The sequence below is a fragment of the Nilaparvata lugens genome, chromosome 2 (genome assembly GCF_014356525.2).
Source record: "Nilaparvata lugens isolate BPH chromosome 2, ASM1435652v1, whole genome shotgun sequence".
Taxonomy (NCBI): Eukaryota; Metazoa; Arthropoda; class Insecta; order Hemiptera; family Delphacidae; genus Nilaparvata; species Nilaparvata lugens.
Genome location: NC_052505.1, coordinates 14,471,676 through 14,498,572, shown reverse-complemented (window position 1 = coordinate 14,498,572; position 26,897 = coordinate 14,471,676). Strand labels below are relative to the sequence as shown.

General features: G+C 35.5%; 1 protein-coding gene across 2 annotated transcripts in view; it reads left to right on the top strand.

Annotated features, from left to right (window-relative positions):
• LOC111045418 (ubiquitin-protein ligase E3C) overlaps nucleotides 1–26,531 on the top strand; it is a 36,956-nt gene extending 10,425 nt beyond the window's left edge. Inside the window, exons 6-18 of one of the 2 annotated variants that reach the window (XM_039420640.1) lie at nucleotides 1,977–2,128; nucleotides 5,549–5,700; nucleotides 7,362–7,612; nucleotides 8,779–8,978; nucleotides 10,690–10,903; nucleotides 13,059–13,292; nucleotides 15,616–15,860; nucleotides 18,370–18,582; nucleotides 19,310–19,438; nucleotides 20,388–20,514; nucleotides 22,649–22,779; nucleotides 24,966–25,152; nucleotides 26,079–26,531. In XM_039420640.1, the coding sequence (XP_039276574.1) occupies nucleotides 1,977–2,128; nucleotides 5,549–5,700; nucleotides 7,362–7,612; nucleotides 8,779–8,978; nucleotides 10,690–10,903; nucleotides 13,059–13,292; nucleotides 15,616–15,860; nucleotides 18,370–18,582; nucleotides 19,310–19,438; nucleotides 20,388–20,514; nucleotides 22,649–22,779; nucleotides 24,966–25,133 (2,216 nt within the window). In that variant the 3' untranslated portion in view covers nucleotides 25,134–25,152; nucleotides 26,079–26,531. Of the gene's footprint in view, nucleotides 1–1,976; nucleotides 2,129–5,548; nucleotides 5,701–7,361; nucleotides 7,613–8,778; nucleotides 8,979–10,689; nucleotides 10,904–13,058; nucleotides 13,293–15,615; nucleotides 15,861–18,369; nucleotides 18,583–19,309; nucleotides 19,439–20,387; nucleotides 20,515–22,648; nucleotides 22,780–23,388; nucleotides 23,576–24,965; nucleotides 25,153–26,078 lie in introns of both variants that reach the window. The other variant, XM_039420639.1, reaches the window with a different exon arrangement.
• Nucleotides 26,532–26,897: the final 366 nt, after the last annotated feature.

Sequence of the window (26,897 nt, the reverse complement as noted above, 5' to 3'; positions counted from 1 at the left end):
ATTATCTAGATCACTTTCTCATTATTGTTTGTGTGTCGAATTGTAAATTAGCATCTATCATAATATTATCATCTATCAAAGCTCATCGTTTTGCTTCCACACCACCACGCTCTTATACTCTGTGCTAGTCCTTGAGAAAAGTCTGACCAGTAAGCGATCTCATCGATATTATCTAGATCACTTCCTCATTATTGCCTTATATGTGTATCGAATTGTAAATTTGCATCTATCATATATTGAAGATCATCGCTTTGTTTCTTGAGGGTCCACACCACCACGCTCTTATACTCTGTGCTAGTCCTTGAGAAAAGTCTGACCAGTAAGCGATCTCATCAATATTATCTAGATCACTTCCTCATTATTGAAAATTGCAAATTTCCATTTATCATAGAGCGATATAAAGCTCACACTTTGTTTCTTACGTTTCACTTCATCAGCCTTCAGGATATAGTTCCTGCTCTGAATCTCCAATTCAACTTTCAGAATAATATTACAGTTCACAGAAAGAGTGGATATACATAGTAAGGTCCACGTTATAATGACAGTATTTGATTGACATTGGTGTTTTTATCCTTGTCTATCATTGGTCAAATCCTTCTCTAGCTCCGCAACGTTGCCAGATCGTTTTCAACAATGTATAAATATTATTAATCAACAAAATATATAATATCTATTATGAAAACTCATTATTTAATCATTGAAAAATATAGATTCTGGACGAATAAAATATAATTTATGGTTCTAAACAAGAATGAACAGTTAATATCACATCAGATATATATATATCATCGGTATGAGCAATCTTCTATAGAAGGCAGTGTCAAGGCAGAGAATCGGCAACGCTGTTCTCCTATCATTCTCCACTGTCATTATAACGTGGACCTCACAATATTCATATTGACAACTGAAATTTTCTCAAGTCATGGGCAGATCAGTGAAAATATTTTTCGAATTTTCTCTATCCTCTCTTTAGCTAGCTAGTTATGACCTGATATGTTTTGACTTTTGACAATATGACATCTTCCAGGTCAACACGTATGCTTACAAGAACGATGCATTAAAATGAGTGCAATAACCATGCTAGATTTTCTCAAATCTGTGATAACATTTACACTATTTCTATATTTGTACTATGACCATGCAAGATTTTCTCCAATCTGAGACTATATTTGCACAATGACCATGCAAGATTACCTTCAATCTGTGAAAACATTTACACAATTTCCACATTTTTACAATGACCACGCAAAATTTTCTTCAATCTGTGACAACATTTACACAATTTATACATTTTTTCGATGACCACGCAAGATTTTCTTCAATCTGTGACAACATTTGCACAATTTCCACGTTTTTGTACAATGACCATGCAAGATTTTCTCTAATCTGTGACAACATTTGCACAATTTCCACATTTTGTTCAATGACCATGCAAGATTTTCTCCAATCTGAGACTACATTTGCACAATGACCATGCAAGATTATCTCCAATCTGTGACAACATTTGCACAATGACCAAGCAAGATTTTCTCCAATCTGTGACAACATTTGCACAATTTCTACATTTTGTTCAATGACCATGCAAGATTTTCTCCAATCTGAGACTATATTTGCACAATAACCATGCAAGATTATCTCCAATCTGTGACAACATTTGCACAATTTCTACATTTGTACAATGACCATGCAAGATTTTCTCCAATCTGTGACAACATTTGCACAATTTCTACATTTTGTTCAATGACCATGCAAGATTTTCTCCAATCTGAGACAACATTTGCACAATTTCTACATTTGTACAATGACCATGCAAGATTATCTCCAATCTGTGACAACATTTGCACAATTTCTACATTTTTGTACATTGACCATTAAAGATTTTCTTCAATCTGTGACAACTTTTGTACAATTTCTACATTTGTACAATGTCCATGCTAGATTTTCTTCAATCTGTGACAACTTTTGCACTTTTGTAGGCTCAAATGCTGACATGGTAGGCGAGTATCTGAATGTGCTGGCCGTATTGAGCTGCAACTTCACCAATTTGGCGTCAGTCAACAATCAGAATGAAGACGAAGAAGAAGAGACTGAAGAGGACACATTAAAAATCTCAAAAGAGGAAGTACAGGTTGGTTGAAATTTTCTCACATGTGTTTTACCTTCCATGTCGTCAATTGAGTTTATCTGGATCGCTATGATTGTTTGAACGTTACTATAAAATGTGATTGTTTGTTTTTAATATCTTCCCAGAGACTCCTAACAGAGTATGAGAATTGTCAAAAAAATGCTTGAAACCATTACTTTCAATAAGAAAATATATACACGACACATGCTCACATACATACATACATATAAATATATCAACACACAAAGGGCCCCTCCCTACACATATACTCCTGTGTGGTATAAAATGCACCTTCCATCAATAACTCTTTTAACTTCCTTCCGAATAAATTGAGATCTTCAACGTTTTTCATATCATCATGAAGCTTTTTAAAAAATTTAAGACCCATATATGTTGGCTTCTTTTCAAAAAGAGCTGTCCTATGGTACATGGAAGCAAAGTCTCCTCTATTTCTGGTTTGATACCTGGGGGAATCACTATTTCTAGCCGAAGCCTTATTTCTCCTGAAGTTCATAATCGCCTCATAAATGTAAAGAGAGGGAACGGTAATAATGCCCAGCTCCTTGAAATGATTCCTACAAGATTCGAGAGGCATAATTCCTTTTATTGACCGTATAGCTTTTTTCTGCAGCCTGAAAACTCTCCAAATTCTGACAGGACCCACCCTAAACAACAATGGCATAGCGAATATGTGTCATAATTAGGGAATGGAAGACTGCCATTGTCAGTTTGGAATCATTTAACCTTCTAATCTGTCTGAGTGCAAAAACACCTGGAAAAATTCTATAACAAAGCTGATCAATATAGTAATCCCATGATAAATACTGGTCTAAAGCTACCCCTAGGAACTTGAAAAAAAGAAGCTTGTCAACATTTGTATTATTTACCTGGACATCAATATTATGTGTTGGCATGGAGTTATTCTTATGTCTAAATTGTAAGTATTGTGATTTCGATTCATTTATTCCAAGCTTAAGTTGTTGAAGGTATTGGGCTATGGCATTTATGTTTAAAAAAGTGTCAATTTCTAAAAAATTCACATCTTGTGATCCACAAATGTAGGAAGTGTCGTCTTGTTGTGTGTTGTTTGAAACTCACATTTGTTTTTCCTTCCATGCTTCAAATTCAGTTTATTTGGATCACTGGTTATGATTGTTTGAACGCTACTGTAAAATGTGATTGTTTGAAACTCACATGTGTTTTTTCCTCCATGCCAATTGGTTATTTGAATTGAAAACAGTCGAAGCTGATATTATTTACTAAATATTGTAAACTGCTAATCCCTATATCACTAGATAATATCGGGGCACCGAGCTTCGCTCGTTATTTTTATTTATTGATAAACAGAAGACAATTCTCTAAAATGATCGTGTTTATATTTCACAGCTATACGTAAATCTTATGAATTTCGGGGATGCGATATTTTGATTTTTCACATACTCACTTTCTTACTATCCACAGCTGTTTCAGCCAAGGATGAATTATCCTTTTAATGTAGTTCAGCAAGTTTTCTCAAGGATGAGACCTAGTGCAATCGAATCTTTATATCATAAACCTACTATGTTCCAAATTTCGTGATATCGTTAGAGCCGTTTTCGAGATCCGTTAAACATAAATAACCAGATATAAAAATAGCCAGATATAAAAATAACTAGATATATAAATACAGAAATTGCTCGCTTAATATAATAGTATTGTAAACTCCTATTCAACTATTTACGAACGTCCGAACAGTGTGAAGCGTTCAGTTTGAAAGTAATGATTACACAAATGCACTGTCCATTGAAATTTAAATTGATCTATTTTCTTTTTTCTTTTCAAAATATACAATATTAAATGTGTATATGGGCAAATCCTCATATGGGCAAATGCCTGTGTGTGAAAAGCGAGTTCCAGCTTTGTAACAGTAGATCATAAACACTGCCTCATTTCTTCAAAAACCATGACTTCGTGTATAAAAACTTGAAATGAATACCGTTGTTAATTTTATATATAAAAGCGAAATGGCACTCACTCACTGACTGACTCACTCACTCACTCACTCACTCACTCGCAGAACTGAAAATCTACCGGACCAAAAACGTTCAAATTTGGTAGTTATGTTCAGTTGGCCCTTTAGAGGCGCACTAAGAAATCTTTTGGCAATATTTTAACTCTAAGGGTGGTTTTTAAGGGTTTAAAGTTCGTCTTCTAGCATGTATATTCTTCTTATTCTCTTATTTATAATTGAAAAATGTCCATACCATACGTTAATATAGAACTATAATCTAGAGAGAGTACCTGTTCGAAACAGTTGTTAACTGGTAACTAAATTAATAATTTTGTCACGTTGGCCATAAGTTGAGTTGACTTTGTTAGGTTGGCACCAAATTGAAGATTGAAATGCATTTATCGCGGAAAAATTGATTGGGCACTGCTACTACAATCAGAGCTATTCTTGGAAATATATTACTAGCCGTCAGGCTCGGTTCGCTCTCCATATTCGTTTAGCCAGACGTTTAGTCTGGACCCCCGACTGGATCGTCCTAACATATGATTGTCCTACAAATAAAAAATGCAGGCGGGCGAAGCGAGCCTGCTGATTTTATTCTTGGACGATCCAGTAGGAGGTCCAGACTAAACGTCTGGCTAAACGAATATGGCGAGCGAAGCGAGCCTGACGGCTAGTGTAAGCATAGAGTTAAGATAACATAAGAAGATATCCCATGGTATAGGGCGTTTATGTCAGTGGCGGTTCGTCCATTAGGACTCTTGGACGCCGCCCTCCCATTGCTAATTTTATTATTCAAATTTTCTTCAATCTTTTGAAAAAAATTAAAATAATTACCATTTGTATTATATATTTTTACAAATTGTATTTGAATCCAATAAGCCGAAAAAGTCCGTGGAAAATGATATCAATGATTTGCGCTTGACATGAAGCAGATCGTGGTTACAGTGAGGCGTGAACATGAACTTCATGTTCCGAATTTCAGTGTCAACTCAAGCCGATAGTCCTAGTAGTTCTTTTTCGTGAAGCTTTGTGACTTTGGTCGTATTCTATACTATGCCGTTCTTACTCTCTCACCCGGCGAAAACAGTAATAATAGACTGTAGTCGACAGTAATAGGCTTGAATTAACAAAAATCGGCTTGAAATTTAGAACATAAACGACCTATACCATGTGATATCTTCTTATGCTATCTTTTCTTCAAGTCAATACCGTAAAACTTTTATCCCTTGGTCTTCAGTTGATTTATTCCATTCACACATACACATAAAGACCAATAAGAGAAACATGGTGAGCAAAAACGAACGTTGATGTACTGAAAGGTGTGAGATGTTTCTCAGTGCTTATTAATCTTTTAAAAAATTCCCTGCAAAAAATTCAAACTTTCTCTTGGAAAATTATTGAAAGCGTATCTATTATTCTTTATGTTTCAGATGCTGAAAGAGTGTGAAGAATTAATAAATGACAATAATGTTGTGCAATGTCTACTGTACGGCGTGACTCTATCAAACGAAATGATATTCCCCATGTGCCAGATATGTCACAGTCTTCTAATGGCCGACAAACTGGCAATTTACAAGTACAAGTAAGTAAATCAATTAGAGAAAATTTAAGTAAGTTGAGTTTTTATCAAGTTAGTTGATCAATCACAAGTCTCCATTTCATACTTGTTGAAGATTGATTATTGTAGTATTAGTCATTAGCTCACAACTGGCGGTGCATGGACCCTTATAATAGACAAGTTCTATTTCTGACCCAAATAACATAACATTCCAAAATACGTATAGAGCTGGTACTGATAGAACCGCTAATATTCGTTTTGGAAAAAACTACATTGAAATTGGTTTAGTAGAACGTTCACAGATGCTTTCATTGGTTTCTTATTTGTATTTGAATCTGGAAAAACTAGCATCTTGAGTCGCCAAGAGAAGTGCTACTTGAGTATCCTATAAGTTCAAAAAGTGAGGTTAAGATTTGAAGTGGTCTTTCAATTTGGAAAGACCAGCCATCTCGAGTTGCCAAGTGACTTGCGACTTGAGTATCCTATACGTTAAAAGTCTGTGTAATTACACACATAAATAAAGTTGAAAGGTTTAAAATACTGGTAATCGCAACTGGAGTCGTACGATTTGAGTCGCGGTAGTGTGAGTAGTGCCCAAGTTGAACTTGTTTAACTAGAGTTTAAGGTGTAGATGTATATTTTTGCAAGGTTATGCAATGCATGACCAAGCGTGCTGTAATGGGGTATTTAAATTATTTAATATATTGGGGTTATATTATGTATGGTATTGTGATGGTATTATAAGGTTGTGAGAACAACCCTAGACATTATGGTAACAATGGATTTCATGTTGCTTTCAAGACCAAACCGATTTTAAATAGTCTATTTAGCTGGAGTAAAGACAAAATTGATATTTGGGATAAAAGCGGGGTATACAAACTTAAATGTGATGATTATAATGCTTGTTATGTGGGTCAGACTGGTAGAAGTTTCAAAAGTAGAATTAAAGAACACATCAGAGATTGGAATAAACAAAATGGGGAATCTAACTTTGCAGATCATTTGATAACAAATAATCACAAGTTCACAGTTAAGGAGAATGTTGAGTTTCTGCATGTTAATAACAAAAGCAGATCTTTGAATATTCTAGAGGCTTTAGAAATAACAAGAGTAATTAAGGAAAATTCCCAGTATAGTTCAAATGACCAGATTCATTTCAACCAATACAACACTACGAATTTAGTTTTATCATAAAATTGTAAGCATACATTAGTCAATAGTTTTTCCATTTACATATTTGTTTTATTATCTTTCACACTTGTTTTCTTGGTTCTTATTTTGTACTGAAAGTAAATTTTTTTATCATGGCGATTCTGTTGCTTAAGCCGCCATTATGTCACACCGTTGAGTGGGAGGAGACTGTCTAGCTGGGCCAATGGCAGGCGTTCATGCCCTTGACCAATAGCAGTACTCGCCTACTAGTATAAATTCTGCTGCTCTTGTATTTAGTTTTAATTTATCAGAGATTGACAATGGTGTAATAACCGAAACCGGTCTTTCTAAGTATCAATAAATCTGTGGTTTTTTGACAATTTCTTAGTCTTTTTCATTCAGTATAGGATATAGTAATATTAGCGTATAGAAGAGATTCCTTTACTATTTACTATTATTTTTTTACTACTTTTACTATCCTTGTAATAAAAAATCTCTGGATAAATTCAATCCACCTATTGACTTGCTTGCAGGGTGCTGTCTTCGCTGGCGCTGCGCGACAACTTCCTGAACGAGTTGTGGGCAGCTATTGTCGGCCTGCAGCAGCCGTCGCTGTTTGGCGCTCCAGTCGCGCTGCTCACGGTCATCTCGCGCGGCAAATGTCTCACGGCCGAAGACACGCGGCGCATTGTGCCCATGCTGGCCACCTTCTGTGCACTATTCGCGCTGCTCGCGCGCACGCTACACGACGCCGAGTTCTACGGCGACCAGGATGACGCTACCAGTAAGCTTACTATTCTAATCCCACGATGCATGAAAATGATTTCTAATTTAGTACAGGAAAGATTGGGATAATTTTTTATATTACAAGAGCTTTTAAATTAAATTGAATATAAAGTTAATTTGACTATCACTTGATTATCGATATTTCTTTTCGATTATTTATTGATATTTCGTATTTATTTACAAATAGAAATCTCTAATATCGGGGCACCGAGCTTCGCTCTTTACTTATTTATTGATAAACAGAACTCAATTCTTTAAAATGATTGGGGAAGGACTAACAGGCACAGCCCAAAACTGTTTCTTCCCCGAATTTTTAATTTATATACTATAAATATTCTAAAAAGTAGGTTATGTTCCATACACTTGAATTCAGGTCAAATTTTCAGTTTTTAATTATTTTCACAAAGCAGATTTTCAAATTCATTATTTTTTTAGCTCTACAGCCAATTGTGGGCTTTGTCCTCCTCCACAACATTCCTCCAAACATTTCTATCCATTATAAATCCTCTCCATCCTCTATAACCCATCCTTATCAAATCATCCCTTATCTCATCTTCCCATCGAATTCTTGGTCTGCCTTGTTTCCTTCTCGAGTGAAGCTTCTCTTTAAGCACTATTTTTGGTATTCTGGTTTCATCCATCCTATAAATATGTCCGAACCATCTTAGTCTCTGTCCTTTATGGAACATACTATACTACGGTCTTTTATTAATAATTCAAGTTTAGCATTGGTTCTCCTTCTCCACTCTTCTCCTTCTTAACAGGACCGTACACTTACGTACGATTTTTAAATTTATATGCTTCAAACCCAAACACATAAGAATTTTTTTATAATATTAATAGCTAGCCTAGAAATGCAGGTTTAATTCGTAATTAAAATACATTTAATTTAGCTTGTTCAAAGGTGAAAATATGTCATTGTAAGTATGAAAATATGTGAGAGATGAAAATTATAGTTGGAAATATAGTGATGCCATCTTTTGCCAGAACTGCTTTAACTCGAGTTCTAGATAGAGGGGTTAAGTAAGATAATGTTACATTTGAAATCAAGCGACACTCCGCTCTATGGTTCTAGTCTAATTATTTCGATTAACTAATTAAGGATTTTCTTGTCGAGATTTATTGGCGTTTGTGCAACTAGATGAGGTGCTGTTTTGTTGGCAGGTTCGACAAGTGGCCAGAAACTGAGGTTTTCGATAGCCACGCTGGTGGAAATGATAGTGAGAATCAAGGAAGTGGCACTTCGGCTGGTGGAGTTGGCATTTCCGGAGTCGTCGCTCAGTGTCAGCGGTCAGTATCGCAATGTCATCCAATCGGAACCAATCACTGCGGCCAATACTCACATGTGGAACCATCTTTTTAAGGTAAACTCTTTTTTACTGAAAGTAAGTAACTTCTCTTATTCTTGAATAGATAAGCGACTGTTGAAAATGGGTGTCTGACACCCGAAAGTACTCCAGTCATATAGTGAACTAAAGCGTTTATTTTATAAAAAAATTTTACAAAATCGTTATTGACTGCATGTCAGTGTTCAAATCTACAAAATACAGGGTTATTCTAAATGATGGACCCATTTTCAAAACTTGGTATTTATTTAAGTAAAAATGCAAAATGGACAACCTTTATACCAATGGAAAGAGAAAGTTTCAAAGTTTTTTTTCAAGTGTTCAATGTGGCCTCCGGATGCTGCACGGCAAACATCTATGCGGTAGCCAAACTCGTCTCACACGCGAGAAAGCGTATCTGGTGTTATTGATTGCACGGCAGCAGTGATACGGTTACGCAGATCGTCCAGAGTTGTTGGTAGAGGCGGGACGTCATCTTCTTCAACATAACCCCATAAGAAATAGTCGCATGGGGTGAGTTCAGGAGATCTCGGTGGCCAGAAGTGTAGAGCTAGGTCGTTATTTCCCCTGCGACCTATCCAGCGATGAGGAACTGATTAATTTAAAAAGCCTCGTACAGCTAAGGGCGGAGCTCTATCCTGTTAGAGAATGAAGTTCTGCGCGTCTTCCACAACCTGAGGAAACAGCCATTGTCTCAACATATCCACGTAAATTATTTCATTTACAGTTGTTTCCGCAAAGTTAAAAGGCCTATAAGCCTTTACAGGATAAGGCACTGATTGGCGGCCTATTATTGCGAGAACTCTACCGGCCAGTTATGGAACCATCACTAACCGCCAAAAAATTTGAATTTTTCTCTTTCCATCGGTATAAATTAATATTGTTCATTCAGGATTGGAACTTTTGTAATTATTAAACATTTAAAAATGGGCCCATCATTTAGAATAATCCTGTACTGTAGTTTGATAAAAACCATTATCCATATTATTTATTACATATGTCAAAAACATGACAATATTACAAATAAAAAACAGGAGCAATAATGAAGTCCACGCTATAATGACAGTATTTGATTGACAATGGTGTTGCTAATAGCAGATAGCTCTATCCTTCTTTAGCTCTGCAAAGTTGCCAGATAGTTCTTCAAAAATGTAGAAATGTATTAAATTAACAAAATAATTAATCAATTGTGAAAATGTATCATTCGATCATTGAAAAATATTTTTTCTTGGCGAATAACATATAGTTGGTTATTTTAAGCAAGAATAAACATTTAATATTACTTGAGATATACCTATCAGCCATCCTCCATGGAAGACTGTGTGGCACGGAAGAGAAACGGCAACACTGTCCTATCGTTCTCCACTGTCATTATAACGTGGACTCATTATAGAAAATACATCTCGTTTTGCTATTCACTGTGCAGCCCGACTAAAACTAGAAGAAAGTAGGCTGATATACGTAGATTTTTGTGTCAGTAAATGTAGGTTTGTAGTCCAGTCACCAGGTACTTTTCGCTGGAAAAAGTTTGAACACGCTATTTTTTCGTGCAATTATTCTGGGATATTGGAATCTTAAACAATCTAGAAGTATAGAATTTATAGAAGTTCGATATAGAAGTTAGTTATCTTCTTATGTATCTTATATTTTATTCTATAGTATAGATGTTTTCTCTGGTACAGTACAGTCTGCAGTATTTATTATAGTGCTTATACTTGATGCTTGACAGGCGAGCGTTTCCTTGCTGAGGCAACTGTACGCGCGTGACCTGCGACGCCAGTTCTGTCCCGAGGAGCACTGGGTGTCCAAGGCCATCCAGCTGCCAGTCGAGAACGCAGCCGACCTGCGACTCAACCGTGGTCGTCTGCGGCTGCGGTCTGGCATCTTCTGCAATCCATCGCGCATGATTCTGTCCGGGTCATCGCTGGCTAAAGAGGACATGGGTATGCAAACAATAGTTTACTATCAAAGTGTGAGTGTTTAATCGTTTAAATGCACACTGGACTAGATATTGTCCTTATTATTTAATTTATTATTATTATAGAAATTATAATGATTATCATCAAAATTATTTTGATTATGATCAAGATGTTTAGGATCAATATCCTAAACTGTTGTATAAATTAAAATTAAAACTGTTTTGGGCTTTAGCCTGTGGTACCTTTCTAGAAGTTTTGTGATTCTGAATTATTGAATAACGTTCATACAACAGATTGTTATTGTTATTTTTGGAGGTACGGATCCAAAGAACACCACACTTCAACCGGAGCTTATTGTGTTCCCAAGTATGTTAGTTAGGCAAACCAATACCTGTGTTCTTTACAAGATCCAGGAGTTTTTCCTTATACTAACATCCCATTCATCACCTGGTTGCTTGCAGCCAAACAGAGCCCCTCTCGATGCCCCTGGTCTCTCGCAATCCAGTGTGATATGCTTGGCAGTCTCTTCAGACTGATTGGTCCTGGTGACCTACGTGATTTCCACTCCTGGCCTTCTTTGTAGGTCTTTCCGCTGAGGAAGGGGTTGCCAAATTGCCTCTAGGCGCCCGGCCACCCTCGACTCAGCCTCTTGACCTACATTTGTACCTAGAGATTCGCCCACCTCTGGTCTCTTGGGTTTTTCTTTTTACCCCTCCGAAACTGCCGATCCCGTGGGTTTGAAGGCAAGACAACTTCTGGAGTTGCCTTGGGGTCCCTTTTAGTCGCCTCCTACGACAAGCAGGGAGACTGGGTGAATTCTGGTTTTCAACACATTCTTGAGTACGATGTTCGACTCAAAGCTCTCCTAACCCACAGAGGGCCCTCCTTTATTAAATAATACCTCCTTATATTTTTCTTACAACCTTTCTTCAAAATATCCTAAACTTGTAAGCATCAGAGTTTGTGATACTCTCCACCATCATTTAATTTTAAGCAACTGAACCATATTGTAAAACACCATCCGATATTATTTAATTCAGTATACTCTGCTCATTCAATAGTTTTATTTACTAACTATCAGGTAACCCGTGCTCCGCAAGGATATTATTAAAAACTTTTCCTACTGAAATCTTGATGTATTTAAAATAGGCCTATAACCTATCCTCGGTAAATTAAGAATCTAAATGCAAAATTTCAACTTAATAGGCCTCACCTCTCCCAAGAAGTTTTGCCTGAATGACCGCCCTTCTTTGAGCATTGTTAAGGTTTGGTCTCTCCACCTGCAAATTCGTGACCTATGTAAGTTCCACTCCTGGCCTTTTTTGTAGGTCCTTCCACTGAGGAAGGTGTCGCCAAATTGCCTCTCGGGCACCTGGTCACCCTCGACTCAGCCCCTTGACCCACATTTGTGCCTGGAGTTTCACCCATCTCTGGTCTCTTGTTTTTTTTTGTGTTCCTGAAGCACCCATTTCAGATTGAGGAACCTGCCCTGACGGGGCAGATACCGATGGGTTTGAAGGCAAGGCAACTTCTGGCGTTGCCTTGGGATTTGGTTTAATCATGAGGTTCCCATGAACAGCTAGGGAAGTGGAGTCAACCCAGACAGAGCTTCGCATGTCCAGACAAGGCTAAATACTATAGGAGGGCGCCTGGTGTCCTGTAGGCACTGTTAGAGACACCATATAAAAGCACCACTCATCATCACACCTTGGGTTGGCCTAAGAAGAAGTAAGAATATGGCCAAGGAAGGCCTACAGATAGAAAAAGAAAAGAAGAATGGCGCAAAGCTAAGTCAATGGAAAAGTGTCATTCTAGAAATGAAAAGTTCCAAAGCATATTAAGACGGAGAAGAAGGACTTTGGAAAGGGGGTCCCTTTTAGACGCCTCCTACGAAAGCAGGGATACTGTGGGTGTATTCTGGTTTTCAACAAATTTTCAAGTACGATGTTCGACTCGAAGCTCCCCCAACCCACAGGGGGCTTCATACAACATACAAAACTAATGAATCATCAAATCTAATGAATTTATAGATCATGTGCTCTAGCCGCGACGGCTCTAAACACGCGGCTAGAGTCGTCGCTAAGGAATTGCGCCTTACGGCGTTAGACATATTTTAATAAGAATATTTCCCATGAATACTATCAAATCCATTTTCAAACATTAGTGTTTTTGTTTTCAGAGGAGGGCGTACCATTGACAACCAGAGAGATTCGAACGTTGGCAATTCTTCGTGATCTACCATTTGTAATTCCATTCATGGAAAGGGTGCACGTATTTCATAATCTAGTTATGAAAGACAAGCTGATTTATCAGAACCCCGACCGGCATATCCTCCGTGAGACAGTGATCCATTTATATGTGAGGAGGAACTATATATATGAGGATGCTTTCGATAAGCTGTCGCCGGAAAACGGTGAGGCCTCTTTCATGCATTCCAATTGTAATTGTGCTTGCTGTCGTGTTCGTATCTTATCCCATCTTTATAGTATGAACTTAAATGATGATAATGGATATGGATAAGGAATTCTATTTGTTGTTTATGAAATGTACACTTGATTTAGAAATGTTCATTCATTTATTGGTTCTACAAATATTTAAAACATTTACAGAATTCATAAACAATATTGGGAACAACAGACTCAGCCTGTTGTGAATTTCCTTTGAACTAAGATGAATGAAATAAATATGAAATTCTACAAGTAATTTGTTAATAGAAATTCATATCTTTAATATAGACTTGCAGACTCAAGTGGGCCACATAAATAAAACCAAAGCATATGCTCATGAGCATGAGCATGGAGCATAAGGTTTTGCTCATGAGCATTAAGTAGAAGCATAAGCATTTGCTCATTTTTATATGAATAAGCTTCACCTTATACTCTTACCTTATGCTCCTGAACTCTGGAGCAAATGCTCACATATTTTAAAGATTTTTCATCAGCTGATTCGCCTTTGTGGCATTACTTTGTTTTTTATAGCTCACGTAAGCGCTAAATATGCAAGAGTATAGACACCGCTTGTGTTTGCGTTGTCTGCTCTGCTCTATCCATGAATTGAGTTTTAGGTTAGTTGAGTTCTGAATTTTGAAATAATTGCGTGTCATCTCTATAATAATTTTCAGCATAATCTTATAATCTCAATAGCCTTCTTATAATCGTCTACACTCTCATCTTCTTAAATGCCTATTTCCTATTCTGTGATGGCTATCTTTTTATCGGAAAGTTATCTTTTGTATTTATTCTTTTGTAGGAATAATGATTATATTATATCAAGGTTGAATCTAAAAAGAGTTTTATAGTCCTCAACTAGTGGTTGTGATCGTATCTGGCAGAGTTTCCTCTTACTCACACGAATTAGTTGAGGCATTTTACTATGTCTATGAGCAAAAGGTGAAAAGCTGCTCCAGACTAGACTCATCTTTTTTGAAGCATTTGCTTCAAAAGTTGAGCAAATGCTCTAGTTTATTCATACACTTTTGAGCATTAGCTTTTATTTTTGAGCAAATGCTCAAACAATTTTTTTGATGAGCATGAGCAAAAGGTTTTGCATACGTTTATTCATAGAAAATGAAGCATATGCTCCATATTTTAGAAGTATAAGCAAATGCTCAACTTCATTCATATGTCCCAATATTACAAATATTTATATTTTTCACAATAAATATAGTCTGCAAGTCTCAAAACTTGATGATTGATATAGCGGTTCGTAATCGATAAAGAAATTCAAGACAAAAACATTCCATTCAGTTTATCTAATCAATTCAGGCAAATAATCTGGATTCGTACTCACAAGTGACTGTAAAAGTGATCGTACAGTGAGCATATTATTCCCATAACTTCAAAAGGTAAAATTTATGTTCGCTTAAAATATTTATATTATATATCTGTGAGTATATTTGAAAGAGCGTTAGCGAACTGAAGTTGTCCGTCTGTTTGTATGTTCTACAATAAATTTGGAAAGAATTGATCAATCAGCTTCAAATTTTTAACATTTATTCTTCGAACATTTTTACAGGCCAAGTTCGTTGGACAACAATAACTTTAGAAAGAATTGATCCATCAGCTTCAAATTTTGAACATGTATTCTTCGAACATTTTTACAGGCCAAATTCCTTGGACAACAAAATTGACTCACTTCTTCGTCTTTTTTCAGGATATAACAAATAACATTGAAAGTGCATAATGAAAAAACGGGTTGTGATTTAGTCAGTTGAAGAATTCATTGCATGCAATTACTACGGTTTTTCCATTCATTCATAGCATCAGCTGAGGCTATTTGGGAGCTATCACACAGACATGCGCTGACATGCGCTGACACATGATTTCAGCTGGTTAATATACAACCTTTTTTATATTTTTTGCATCAACAATCTGATAAGGGTTGAGATTCAATGTGTGGTTTTCGCCATTTTCTCTTGGAGCTCTGTATCGAAATAGTGTATCATATGACCGACCACCTTCTCATTTCAAAAAATGAATTTGGATTCATATTAAGCTCAAAGATGTTGAAGTGACAGAGTAATTTTTCATTTCAAATAGGATCCCCAATCCCCTTCCATGACTTTCATCAATTCTGTATAATTAAAAGTTGTGGATCTCTAAGATTACAATCCAACAGTTCTTGAGCAAGTTCTTCAACCCAGGGGGTCACCATTATAAATATGAATATATTTCACAATTAATATAGTCTGCAAGTCATCAAACCCTTGATGAATGTTTAATGTTTGCTGCTGTTAGAGTCGGAGTTGCGTGTAGCAATGCGAGTGCTGATGGTGAACGCGGTGGGCCTGAACGAGGCGGGTATCGACGGAGGAGGCGTGTTCAGGGACTTCCTGACAGAGCTGCTCATCACCTCGTTCGATCCCAACCGGGGCTTCTTCAAGATGACAAACGACAACCTGCTCTACCCAAATCCACACGTGCATCTGCTGCATCCAAACTTCAAGGACCATTACTACTTTATTGGCAGGATGCTCGGCAAAGTAAGTATACTATAGTTTACAAATAAATGAATTAATTTCCTCCTCAATTTACAAATTACATAAGTAGAAATTAAATAGTATATTGTAAATTTTACTGATTACGTATTCCAATTATTATTTTTGATGTGAAAATTGTTGTGATGTGAACTTAACCCTACTTGGAACATTTAATTGGAGAAAATTCAGGAACGGAAAAAGTTTTGGACTAGCTGTAGCTTTTCTATCCCGATATTTTAATTTTTAATTCAATGAATAAAAAAATGTAACTTCAACTTACCACAGTAAAAACATAACCTATTTTCATGGACATGTTATTATATATCAAATTTTGGGAACAGAATAGTTTTGGGCTATGCCTGTTGTCTTTTCCTGATCATATTCATATGATTTGTCATATTGTATTGTATTAAATAAATAATGACCGATTATGTATATTGTTGCTGATCTACTAGTGATTCACAAGGAGACAGTTTGAAAACAAATCTTACAAAATTATACTCAACTCAGAATTCAAACAACTTCCACTAACATTTATTTCTGTTAATTATAAGCAAGTGAACTATATTGTAAAACACCATCCGTTATTATTTAATTCAGTCTGCTCTGCTCATTCATTAGTTTTATTTACCTACTAGCAGGTAACCCGTGCTCCGCAAAAATCTAATTAAAAACTTGACCTACTGAAATCTTGAAGTATTTAAAATAGGCCTATAACCATCCTCGGTAAATTAAGAATTTATCTGCAAAATTTCAAGTTAATTAGTCCAGTAGTTCAAACGTGATGATGCTTCATTCGTGAATTTCCTATCCCGTACGTGTATAAGCCAATTGTTTCCTTTATTATATTGTAGAAGATCAACTGAAGCCAAGAATGAATAGACTATATTATAATTTATTGCTTCGGCTTGATTTATCATAAACGTTGCCTACACTGCTATTTCATTAACAAATTTCAATTCAATTCAATTTATTAATGTCAACAAAAAATTAATATACAATTCATACTTACAAACATAAAATACAAATTCTTTATAAAATAATGAATATTTACATAAAATATCATATTCTAAATAATATTGTTGCATCCCTCTTTAAGCAAAGCTTGTGATGAGGGATGGTGTATCTCTAGAATGTTGGATAGCATAAGATACTAATATACATCGTAATATTAATAACATAATTAGATTTTATAATTTTACATTACAATATCAAGAAAAAAGAAAATTCCATTCTCTTATGCTATTTTCATACAAATGTTGCTCTTTTAATCAGTATAGGCCTAATTGAGATTCAACTATATGTTCTACATCAAAGATAAAGATCACCAATATTTAAAAATAAAACAACAAATTCTGTTCTGCTCTGTTATACTAAGTAAGATATGTATTTGAAGAATAGAATTGAGATTTACAAACAGATTTAAGAAATAAATCAAAATTAGTCTTCATTTTGTCTCCCTAATAAGTAGTGTCGAAGATACTGTCTAAAAGTTTTGAAAAGAATAATAACAAATTGGTATACATTGGGATGCTCCAGAAACTTCAAGCAACAGACGGTTTAAAAGTCTAGGACCATAATACGCTGCATGAGCACTGGCAGCCGCTGTTCTACAAGGTGGTTCTAGCAAAAATCTCTCAGATTGTCTACGAGTAACATAGCCGCCATGAGGGGCTATAGGGAATCTATTGGGTTTGCTCAACTGTAGAAATATTTCTCAGTTGAACAAACTTATACAGCGTCTTCCTCAACCTAGAACATAAATATGAAATATGGTCTCTCCATTTCAAATGCTTATCAATGATTATTCCCAAGTATTTGGTGCTGTTCTTAAATATTATTATAGGACATAGACAACTATTATCATCGCATCCAGTTTCATGAAAAGCCAAACTCCCCTGGTTATCTGGCTGACCTGCTGAGGTCAAAGAAAACGACACTGCAGTAGTTTTTGCTATATTTAAACTAAGTTGAAATCTAACCAGTTTTTTATAACTTTCAAACCCTCATTAGCTCTACAAAAAACATCTTCCCATTTTGATGCACAGAAAATAGCAACAGTATAAAGGTCAGCTTTGCGATATTATTAACTGGTGTGTCTGTATCTTATCTTTTCTTAATACACTTTTGTAATATGTGAAACTGAACAGTTTTGGTTTCCTAGAATCTTGGGATAGCTGAAATTAGCAGACTAGAGAAAATAAAAAAATCAATATTTTACCTAAATGTTAAAATTTAGAAGTGTTCAAAGATATTCTTTCAATATACAGTAAACTTAACAATTGATAGAATAATTGTCTATTGAACTTCAAATATAGCAGCGAAGAAAAAATAAACAAAAAATCTTAAGACAAAACCCAACCTCAAAATTTTTGTTTAAAGCCTTTGCCGATGATACGACATGTCTGGACAGACAATTGTAGTCTCGTTAGTGACCGGCCTGAGCATGTGCAACTAGACTTTATGCGTGGAAAACAGCTTATATTGACCGAGTGTGTATTGTTTGTTGCAGGCCCTGTATGAAAACTTATTGGTAGAGTTACCGTTGGCTGAGTTTTTCCTCTCGAAACTTGTCGGTCGACACTCAGATGTCGACATCCATCACCTGGCATCACTCGACTCAGTCATGTACAAGAATCTATTGTTCTTGAAGAATTACGAAGGCAACTTTGCTGAGTTGGGACTGGACTTTACCGTTGTTAACGATGAACTTGGCGAAACCACTGTAAGTTACCTCAACATCTATTATTCAATTGCATTTGAGAGATTATTTTTTCTTGTCAATAAAGTAATGGCTGATTGCTTCTAAATACTCTATATGATACCAGTCCTAAATGTTCTTTCAAATACAGCAAGTCGTACGGTAAATCCTGTAAGCGGCAGCAAGGTCTTATTGATTTGCTAGCATTATTAGTTTATAATTATTATTTTGGACTCAAAATTATCAGTGAATAATGCCTCTCATTGTTAAATAAAAAGATTAATAAACTGTCAAAAACCACCGATTTTATTAAAAGTGGAAACAGTAGTATTTTAAAAGAAGTTTCTACTTTTAATAAAATCTATGGTTTTTGACTTTTGTTTAGTCTTTTTATTTAATAGAAATAATTACCACAGTATCAACTTTCCAAAAAATGCCTCTCATTAATTCTTCCTGAATTTTAAGCATTATTATCTCATATGTAGAGCCAACTAGGTTGGTATAATTCAAGGCTAATGATTCAAGGTTGGTAACGGTAACGTACAGTTACTGCTGAAAAAACAAACCTTAAAATTCGTACCCCCAAAAGATTCCTTCATGGACACCTAGTTAAGAATGCTTATGCACAATGAATGCATACTATATTCCAATCCATGAAGTTTCGTGATTAATAATTTGAGTGATTGGTATTAGCATTTTTATAAGTATAGATTATCAATAAATTCTCTGTAATTTCATTAATTTCTGACAGGTGGAGGAATTGAAGCCAAATGGACGAAATATTCCAGTGACGTCTATAAATAGAATAGAATACATCCATCTTGTCGCTGATTATAAGCTGAATAAACAAATATATGCGCAGTGTTTGGCTTTCAGACAGGTAAGTTGGAGAATTTGAATTTTTGGGTTAGAATCAGCTTCATTTTTCATTTTAGAGACCTATTATGATTATGTTAACAGTGAATTTATGAAATGTAGTTATTAATATCAATGTTGAAAAATTTCATTCACACTTGGTGAACTTTTTTTAAATAATATTAAGTTATATATACATTGAAATATAAATGATTTGTAGCACATAACAGAAAACACTTTACAGTTCTATAATACTAATTTAAACAGGAAACAGACGACACAGATAGATTAAAAACACTTATAGAAACTTACATTATTTTCGAAATTTTCGGTGGCTTAGTCAACCTTCACTTCGAACTGAACAACAACACCACTCTCTACATCTAGTTCGCTGAGGAAGGTTGGCTAAGCCACCGAAAATTTTGTAAGTATCTAAGTTTTTTTAATCTATTTGTGTCGTGTGTTTTCTATTTAAATTAGTATTATAAATAATAATAATATACATGAAATACATTCTTATGATTATGTAGACTGATATTGAAAGTAGTAGTATATTAAATAGTATGTTTCAAATAAGGGTGTGATACGCACATTGGATGCGTATATGTGCAAGTGCATGAGCCGCAAAACAAAATCTGGAAACAGCTCACAAACACGTTGTGAAGTTCCTTTACCTGCACACACTGAACGTTACCAGCAATTGGATGCATTCAGTGTGAGTGTTCCTATTACAGATTTAATTCCACTGCTCTTTCCAGCTTGGCCATGCATGATCAAGTGTGTAAATGTACATAATACGCATTCACTGTGATCATACCCTTACATTGAATCGATGATATAGTGAAATTAAAAATTGCCAGTTGGTATGTAAATTTATCAAATCAACTTGGAGCAATGAGACAGGTTTTCAAAGTACAGTTCAAAATTATTATTGATCGATCTTTTTGTTGCATAATATTTATGTTTACTTCCAGGGTCTGGCAAATGTTGTACCTCTGGAGTGGTTGCAAATGTTCAGCGTAAAAGAAGTGCAAGTTCTAATATCAGGGGCCCAAGTGCCCGTAAATGTTGAAGACCTCCGACATCATACTCTCTACAGCGGTAATAATATTGTTTCCATCTTCTCTCAATACTTATTTATTTATTTATAAATACTCTGATTAAAGAATCATATTCTATTCTACTTTTTACTGGAGAATAGGTGTACGGTAGTTTATTAATTCATTTACAACAAACCATCAAACAAGATTACAAAAACATATAATCAAGTCAGTTTATTTATTGTTCTTTATCATAGGTTTAAAGCTGTGTGCTATTGAACGAGCCACTGATTATCAAGCTACAGTATTTTATAGTTTATTCTTGAATTACGAGGGTTATTTTTTTCATCCTCCGATTGGCCATAAATAAAAGACGAATGTATATTAAAGAATACTTTATTTCACCAAACATTGCTTACACTTACGATTATTCTTCAACATAATTGACGTGATGGTTGAGGCATTTTCTATACCAGTGGACCAGCCTACCAAAACTCTTCATAAAATGCTGCCACCAAATGCGTTCAAGTGGACTATGACGTCGTTTTGGTGCTTTTCGCTAGTATGGAAGCTCTGCCCTCAAAGTCATATCTTGAGTTTAGGGAAAAAAGTGTTAGTTACTAGTGGCCAAGTCAGGTTTTTATGGTGGGTTATCTAGATCATCCCAGTTGATTTGCTGGAGAAACCGTTTAGTTGTACCAGCACCGTGAGTCCTAATTGTCATGCATTACGACTATTTCTGAACTCATTCCAACCGGCTTCTTTCATTTTCCGACACCATTCGCGCACATCATCAGAACTCATAACGATTCCTGCGTGAACTTGAATCATTCTTCGTTAGATTTATGCTGAACTAATTCATTTTGTTTGCATAAACTAATAACGCTACATAATTAGCACTTTTCGGCAGACTCTGTGGGATGAATCTGTAAGTGTTTGTGTATCTATAACTCGACAGCAATTGACGATCTGGCCGCACTGATCACTGGGCGTTTGGTGGGGATGATAAGCTGTTTAGTTCTGTGATTGTTTATTGTTTTTGAAGGGACGGATTCAAGGATCCAAAGGTTCAAAGAACCCCACACGTCAAACGAAGCATATTGTGTTCCCAAGTAGTATGTTAGGCAAACCAATACCTGTGTTCTTTACAAGAACCAGGAGTTTTCCCTATACTAACATCCCATTCATCACCCGGTTGCTTGTTGCAATCCAGTGTGATATGCTTGGAAGACTGATTAGTCCTCGTGACCTACGTGAATTCCACTCCTGGCCTACTTTGATGGTCCTACCGCTGAGAAAGGGGTGGCCAAGTTGCCTCTATGGCGCCCGGCCACCCTTGACTCAGCCTCTTGACCCACATTTGTGCCTGGAGTCTCACTCATCTCTGGTCTCTTGGGTTTTTCTTTTTGCCCCACCGAAATTCTGCAGGGTCAGAAGCCTCACCTCTCCCAAGAAGTTTTGCCTAAATGGCCGTCCTTCTTTGAGCAGTGGTGAGTTTTGGTCTCTCCACCCACAAAATCGTGACCTACATGAGTCTCACTCCTGGCTTCTTTATTGGTCCTTCCGCTGAAGGAGGGGTCGCCAAATTGCCTCTAGGGCACCTGGCCACCCTCGACTTAGCCTCTTGACCTACATTTGTGCCTGGAGTTTCACCCATCTCTGGTTTCTTGGGTTTTCCTTTTGCCCCTCCGAAACTGCCCTGATGGGGCAGAACCCGTGGGTTTGAAGGCAAGGGAACTTCTGGAGTTGCCTTGAGGTCCATTTTAGTCGCCTCCTACGACAAGCATGGTTACTGTGGGTGAATTCTGGTTTTCAACACATTCTTGAGTACGGTGATCGACTCAAAGCTCCCCCAACCCACAGGGGGCCAGTTCTGTGATAGTCGATCCCCTACTGCTTGTCTTTCTCTTATGATAATAGATCGGCGGTTGAAAAAAATTACACTCGTAGTTACAGTATATTTTATGAATTTTAGTTCTAACATTGATTTGTTTTCAAAATTAATTGATATTGATGAATTTGAGTTCTAACATTGATTTGTTTTTAAAATTAATCGATATTGATGCTCGTACTCTTATTAAAACTATGTTGGATAGTTATTATATGTTTCTTTATATTATTATTACTAATATGAAAATCATGAACGATCACTGGGACTACAACATTTTAAGTAAAGTATTCAATTTTGTGTGTAGGTGGTTATACGGACGACCACCCGACGATAGGCTACTTCTGGGAAGTGCTTGAAGACTTTACCGATCTGCAACGGCGACAGTTGCTCAAGTTTGTCACAAGCTGCTCCCGACCACCTCTACTTGGATTCAAAGTGAGTCAATCAGAATATCAAAAATCTAACATCTTATAAATAGATCCCGACCACCTTTACTTGGATTCAAAGTGAGTCAACAAAAATATTAAAAATCTAACATCTTATAAATATAGATTACATTGCAATCCAAGTTGCAGCGATCAAGGAAGTGGGTGGACTGTGCGCCGGTTGTACAAAAGCCGGTTAAATTTTATTCGTGATCAATCTTTTTGAAAAATCCTTCTCTAATTAGTTCTCGTGAAATTAACACGATTAAAATTCAACCGGCTATTGTGCAATCGGTCCTGTATGTTGTTACTCAACACCTGACTTCAAATCAAACATTTTGGAAATAGATTACATTGCGATCAAGTAGCAGCGATTAAGAAACTGTGTTTACCGTAGTGGTAAAATGTACTATTGTACGTTACTACTCAACGCCTGATGTAGCTGCATGGTTCTATCAATATGCAGCACATTCATGTTTGCAAAATATAATGCATTTATTATTATTTCAAATGGTATCTGGTTACAACGAACCACTTCGGTCTTCGAAAATGTCAAGCTCATTTGTATATCATGGTTATTTTTGAATTCTGATGTAATTTGTTCTGTCCACTTTTGTAGGATTTGAACCCACCATTCTGCATTTTGAACGCTGGGACCTCGGAACGGCTACCAACCGCCAGTACCTGCATGAACCTACTGAAGCTGCCTCAGTTTCAGGACAAGGAGTTACTCAAAAAGAAACTGCTCTACGCCATTCAGTCTGGATCCGGCTTTGAGCTCAGCTAACGAAACTACTCTCTTCAAGGTATGCATTGCACTAAAAAAATATACAATAATAAAACTCAATATTAATCATCAAGTACCCTTTATTTTATTACAACACATACCGTAATTAATAAAGTGTTTCAATAATCAATAGCCCTTAAAAGAGAATTGAATACAATAATGAATATTGCCTTCCGAAGTAGGATTATTCCGATAAAATCATTCTCACCAATTATTATGTATCTATCACATGATCTCAGTGAGCGTTTTCTTGAGGCGGACAAGTTTTATGTGTGCAAAATTCAGCGAAAGTGCAGTATCTAGATTTTTCATGTGTTTCCGGCGTACTTGAAACATCTTGAGCCTAACAAAACATTCGGAAAAAACCTATTTTTTAGAAATTACGGTGAAATTTAATAAATAGCCTTATTACAGACAAGCAACTGTAACATCTAGAAAGTCCTGTTAATAAGTTGGCATTTGAGATACATCTTTGGAATTCTTCAAGTTCTATGTAGGTGAGATTTGTCGAATGTGAAGATTTAAAATAAAGTTTGTGCGCTAGCAACGAGTATTCAGTAAGCACTCCAATTAGAGAAAAATAGAAAAAAGTAACTGTATGAAACAAAAAATTTAGCAAACACTTCAACATAAAATTATCATACACTTTCAAAAAAGAAAAAAAACTATAGCGGAGTAGTTCATAGCATAAACATTAACGAAATATAATTCATTAAAACAAATATTCATTTTGATACATACAAAATTTGAAATACAGTACAGGATAAAATCATATAAATTGAATTCAGTCTGAGAGACAACTTTCAGGTAGTAAAGGGGGAAATAATATAAATAAAACTTGAAAATAAAGAATTGATAAATACCTAGAATTAAAATATTTTGACTACCTACAACATTTTCTGTCCTGATCCAGTTTCAATTTTTGTTCCAAGTGCTTTTGAGGGTTTTATTTTTATAAAATGTTCAGGGATAATATTTATTAGTTTATTTACTGTGTAGTTGAATTGTCTTCTACATATAGTTGAGTCAGCTCGAGGAACAATATATCTATTTGCAGATCTGAAAATATAATTAGTTTGATGCAGTGTAAAGAGATCTATATGATTGCTGATATATTTAATGAGATTTCTAATATATATCTGTATGACTGTCATAACTCCAAATTCCAGAAACTGTGTTCACCGTAGTGGTAAAATGTACTCTTGTACGTTACTACTCAACGCCTGATGTAGCTGTATAGCTCTATCAATATGCAGCACTTTCATGTTTGCAAAATATATTGCAGTTATTATCATTGTAAATGGTATCTGGTTACAAAGAATTACTTTAGTCTTCGAAAATGTCAAGCTCATTTGTATATCATGGCTATTTTTGAATTCTGATGTAATTTGTTCTGTCCACTTTTGTAGGATTTGAACCCACCATTCTGCATTTTGAACGCTGGGACCTCGGAACGGCTTCCAACCGCCAGTACCTGCATGAACCTACTGAAGCTGCCTCAGTTCCAGGACAAGGAGCTACTAAAAAAGAAACTGCTCTACGCCATTCAGTCTGGATCCGGCTTTGAGCTCAGCTAACGAAACTACTCTCTTCAAGGTATGCATTGTACTAAAAAAATATACAATAATAAAACTCAATATTAATTATCAAGTACCCTTTATTTTATTACAACACATACCGTAATTAATAAAGTGTTTCAATAATCAATAGCCCTTAAAAGAGAAGTGAATACAATAATGAATATTGCCTTCCGAATTCGGATTATTCCGATAAAATCATTCTCACCAATTATTATGTATCTATCTCATGATCTCAGTGAGCGTTTTCTTGAGGCGGACAAGTTTTATGTGTGCAAAATTCAGCGAAAGTGCAGTATCTAGATTTTTCATGTGTTTCCGGCGTACTTGAAACATCTTGAGCCTAACAAAATACTCGGAAAAAAACTATTTTTTAGAAATTACGGTGAAAATTAATAAATAGCCTTATTAGAGACAAGAAACTGTAACATCTAGAAAGTCCTGTTAATAAGTTGGCATTTGAGATACATCTTTGGAATTCTTCAAGTTCTATGTAGGTGAGATTTGTCGAATGTGAAGATTTAAAATAAAGTGGGTTGGGTAGACCAAGGAAACTTCTATATACCGTGAGGTAGACTACATTTTCAGAATGGGATAAAAGCTAACTTCTCCAGTTTTCGCGCCCAATCATCTTATTGTTGGTTTAGAACTTACATCTGCTATAAATTACAATTTTAATTGCTAGAATAGTAGAACTGGCAATCTCTAGTTACTCTAGATACTCTAGTTGAGTATCTGATTAGATTAGATATCAATGAATTTAGTTTGAATTTAATTTTGGAATGAAATCTCAAGTTTAATTGTACGACGACAAAAATTATATTGTTTGTAGTACAGAGAATTTTATCTCTGTACAATTAATATTTCTTCCTAGTTTCCTTGAAATATATTTATAAAAAATAAAGTACCTTTAATTGATTTTTGGTAAATTTAATTTTGTTTCAGGTTTTGCTATCTCCATCTGTACATCAAACTTCAATCCGAATTTGCATGCTTTTCCTAATTTCTCGTTCCAAATTAGAATTACGACAAAACCTTCAAATCCTCAATCCATTATTTTAGTAGTTTGATGTTGGTACTTGAATACTTGCGTCATTCTTCTCCATTTGTATTATCTCTAGAAATGTGTCAATTTCAGTGTGAAATTACAATAAATCTATTGAAAAAGAGTAAGTGAATGTGTATAAAAATATAATATCATTGTATAAAGCTGAGTGATTATCAAATTTTTATTTCATCACATTATGAACTGAAAATATGTAAAATTTCTTACTTATTGTAAAAAATCAGTGAGTTCTATATTTTATTCTCAATCCATTGGTTGGTGTTTAGAAATAGCTAACTTGATTATTTATATATTCATTTTCAACCCGATTATTAAAGTTTTGTTTAAGATAATTATATTTGATATACTTTCGTTTTGTCTCCTCAGTGTTACTTCTCTTTAGCAGCCTTACACAGATGTCTGGAGAAGCTTAGCAATGGTTTCTTTACAAAACATGCCACGGCGTGGGTTGCTTTTCGTGGATTAGCGTGGGTTTACTTTGCGGCGGGCCTAAGCCTGTTAAATTTTAACCCTGAACCAAAACATAACCCTTAAATTCTAAAGAGAACCAATCAGAGAAGTATTCTATTCAATAAAAACCTTCTCTGATTGGTTCTCTATAGTGAGGTCCACGTTATAATGACAGTGGAGAAAGATAGGAGAAAAACCTTGCCGATCCTACTCTGTCTTGTCAATTGACTAATTATCAATTATCGGCC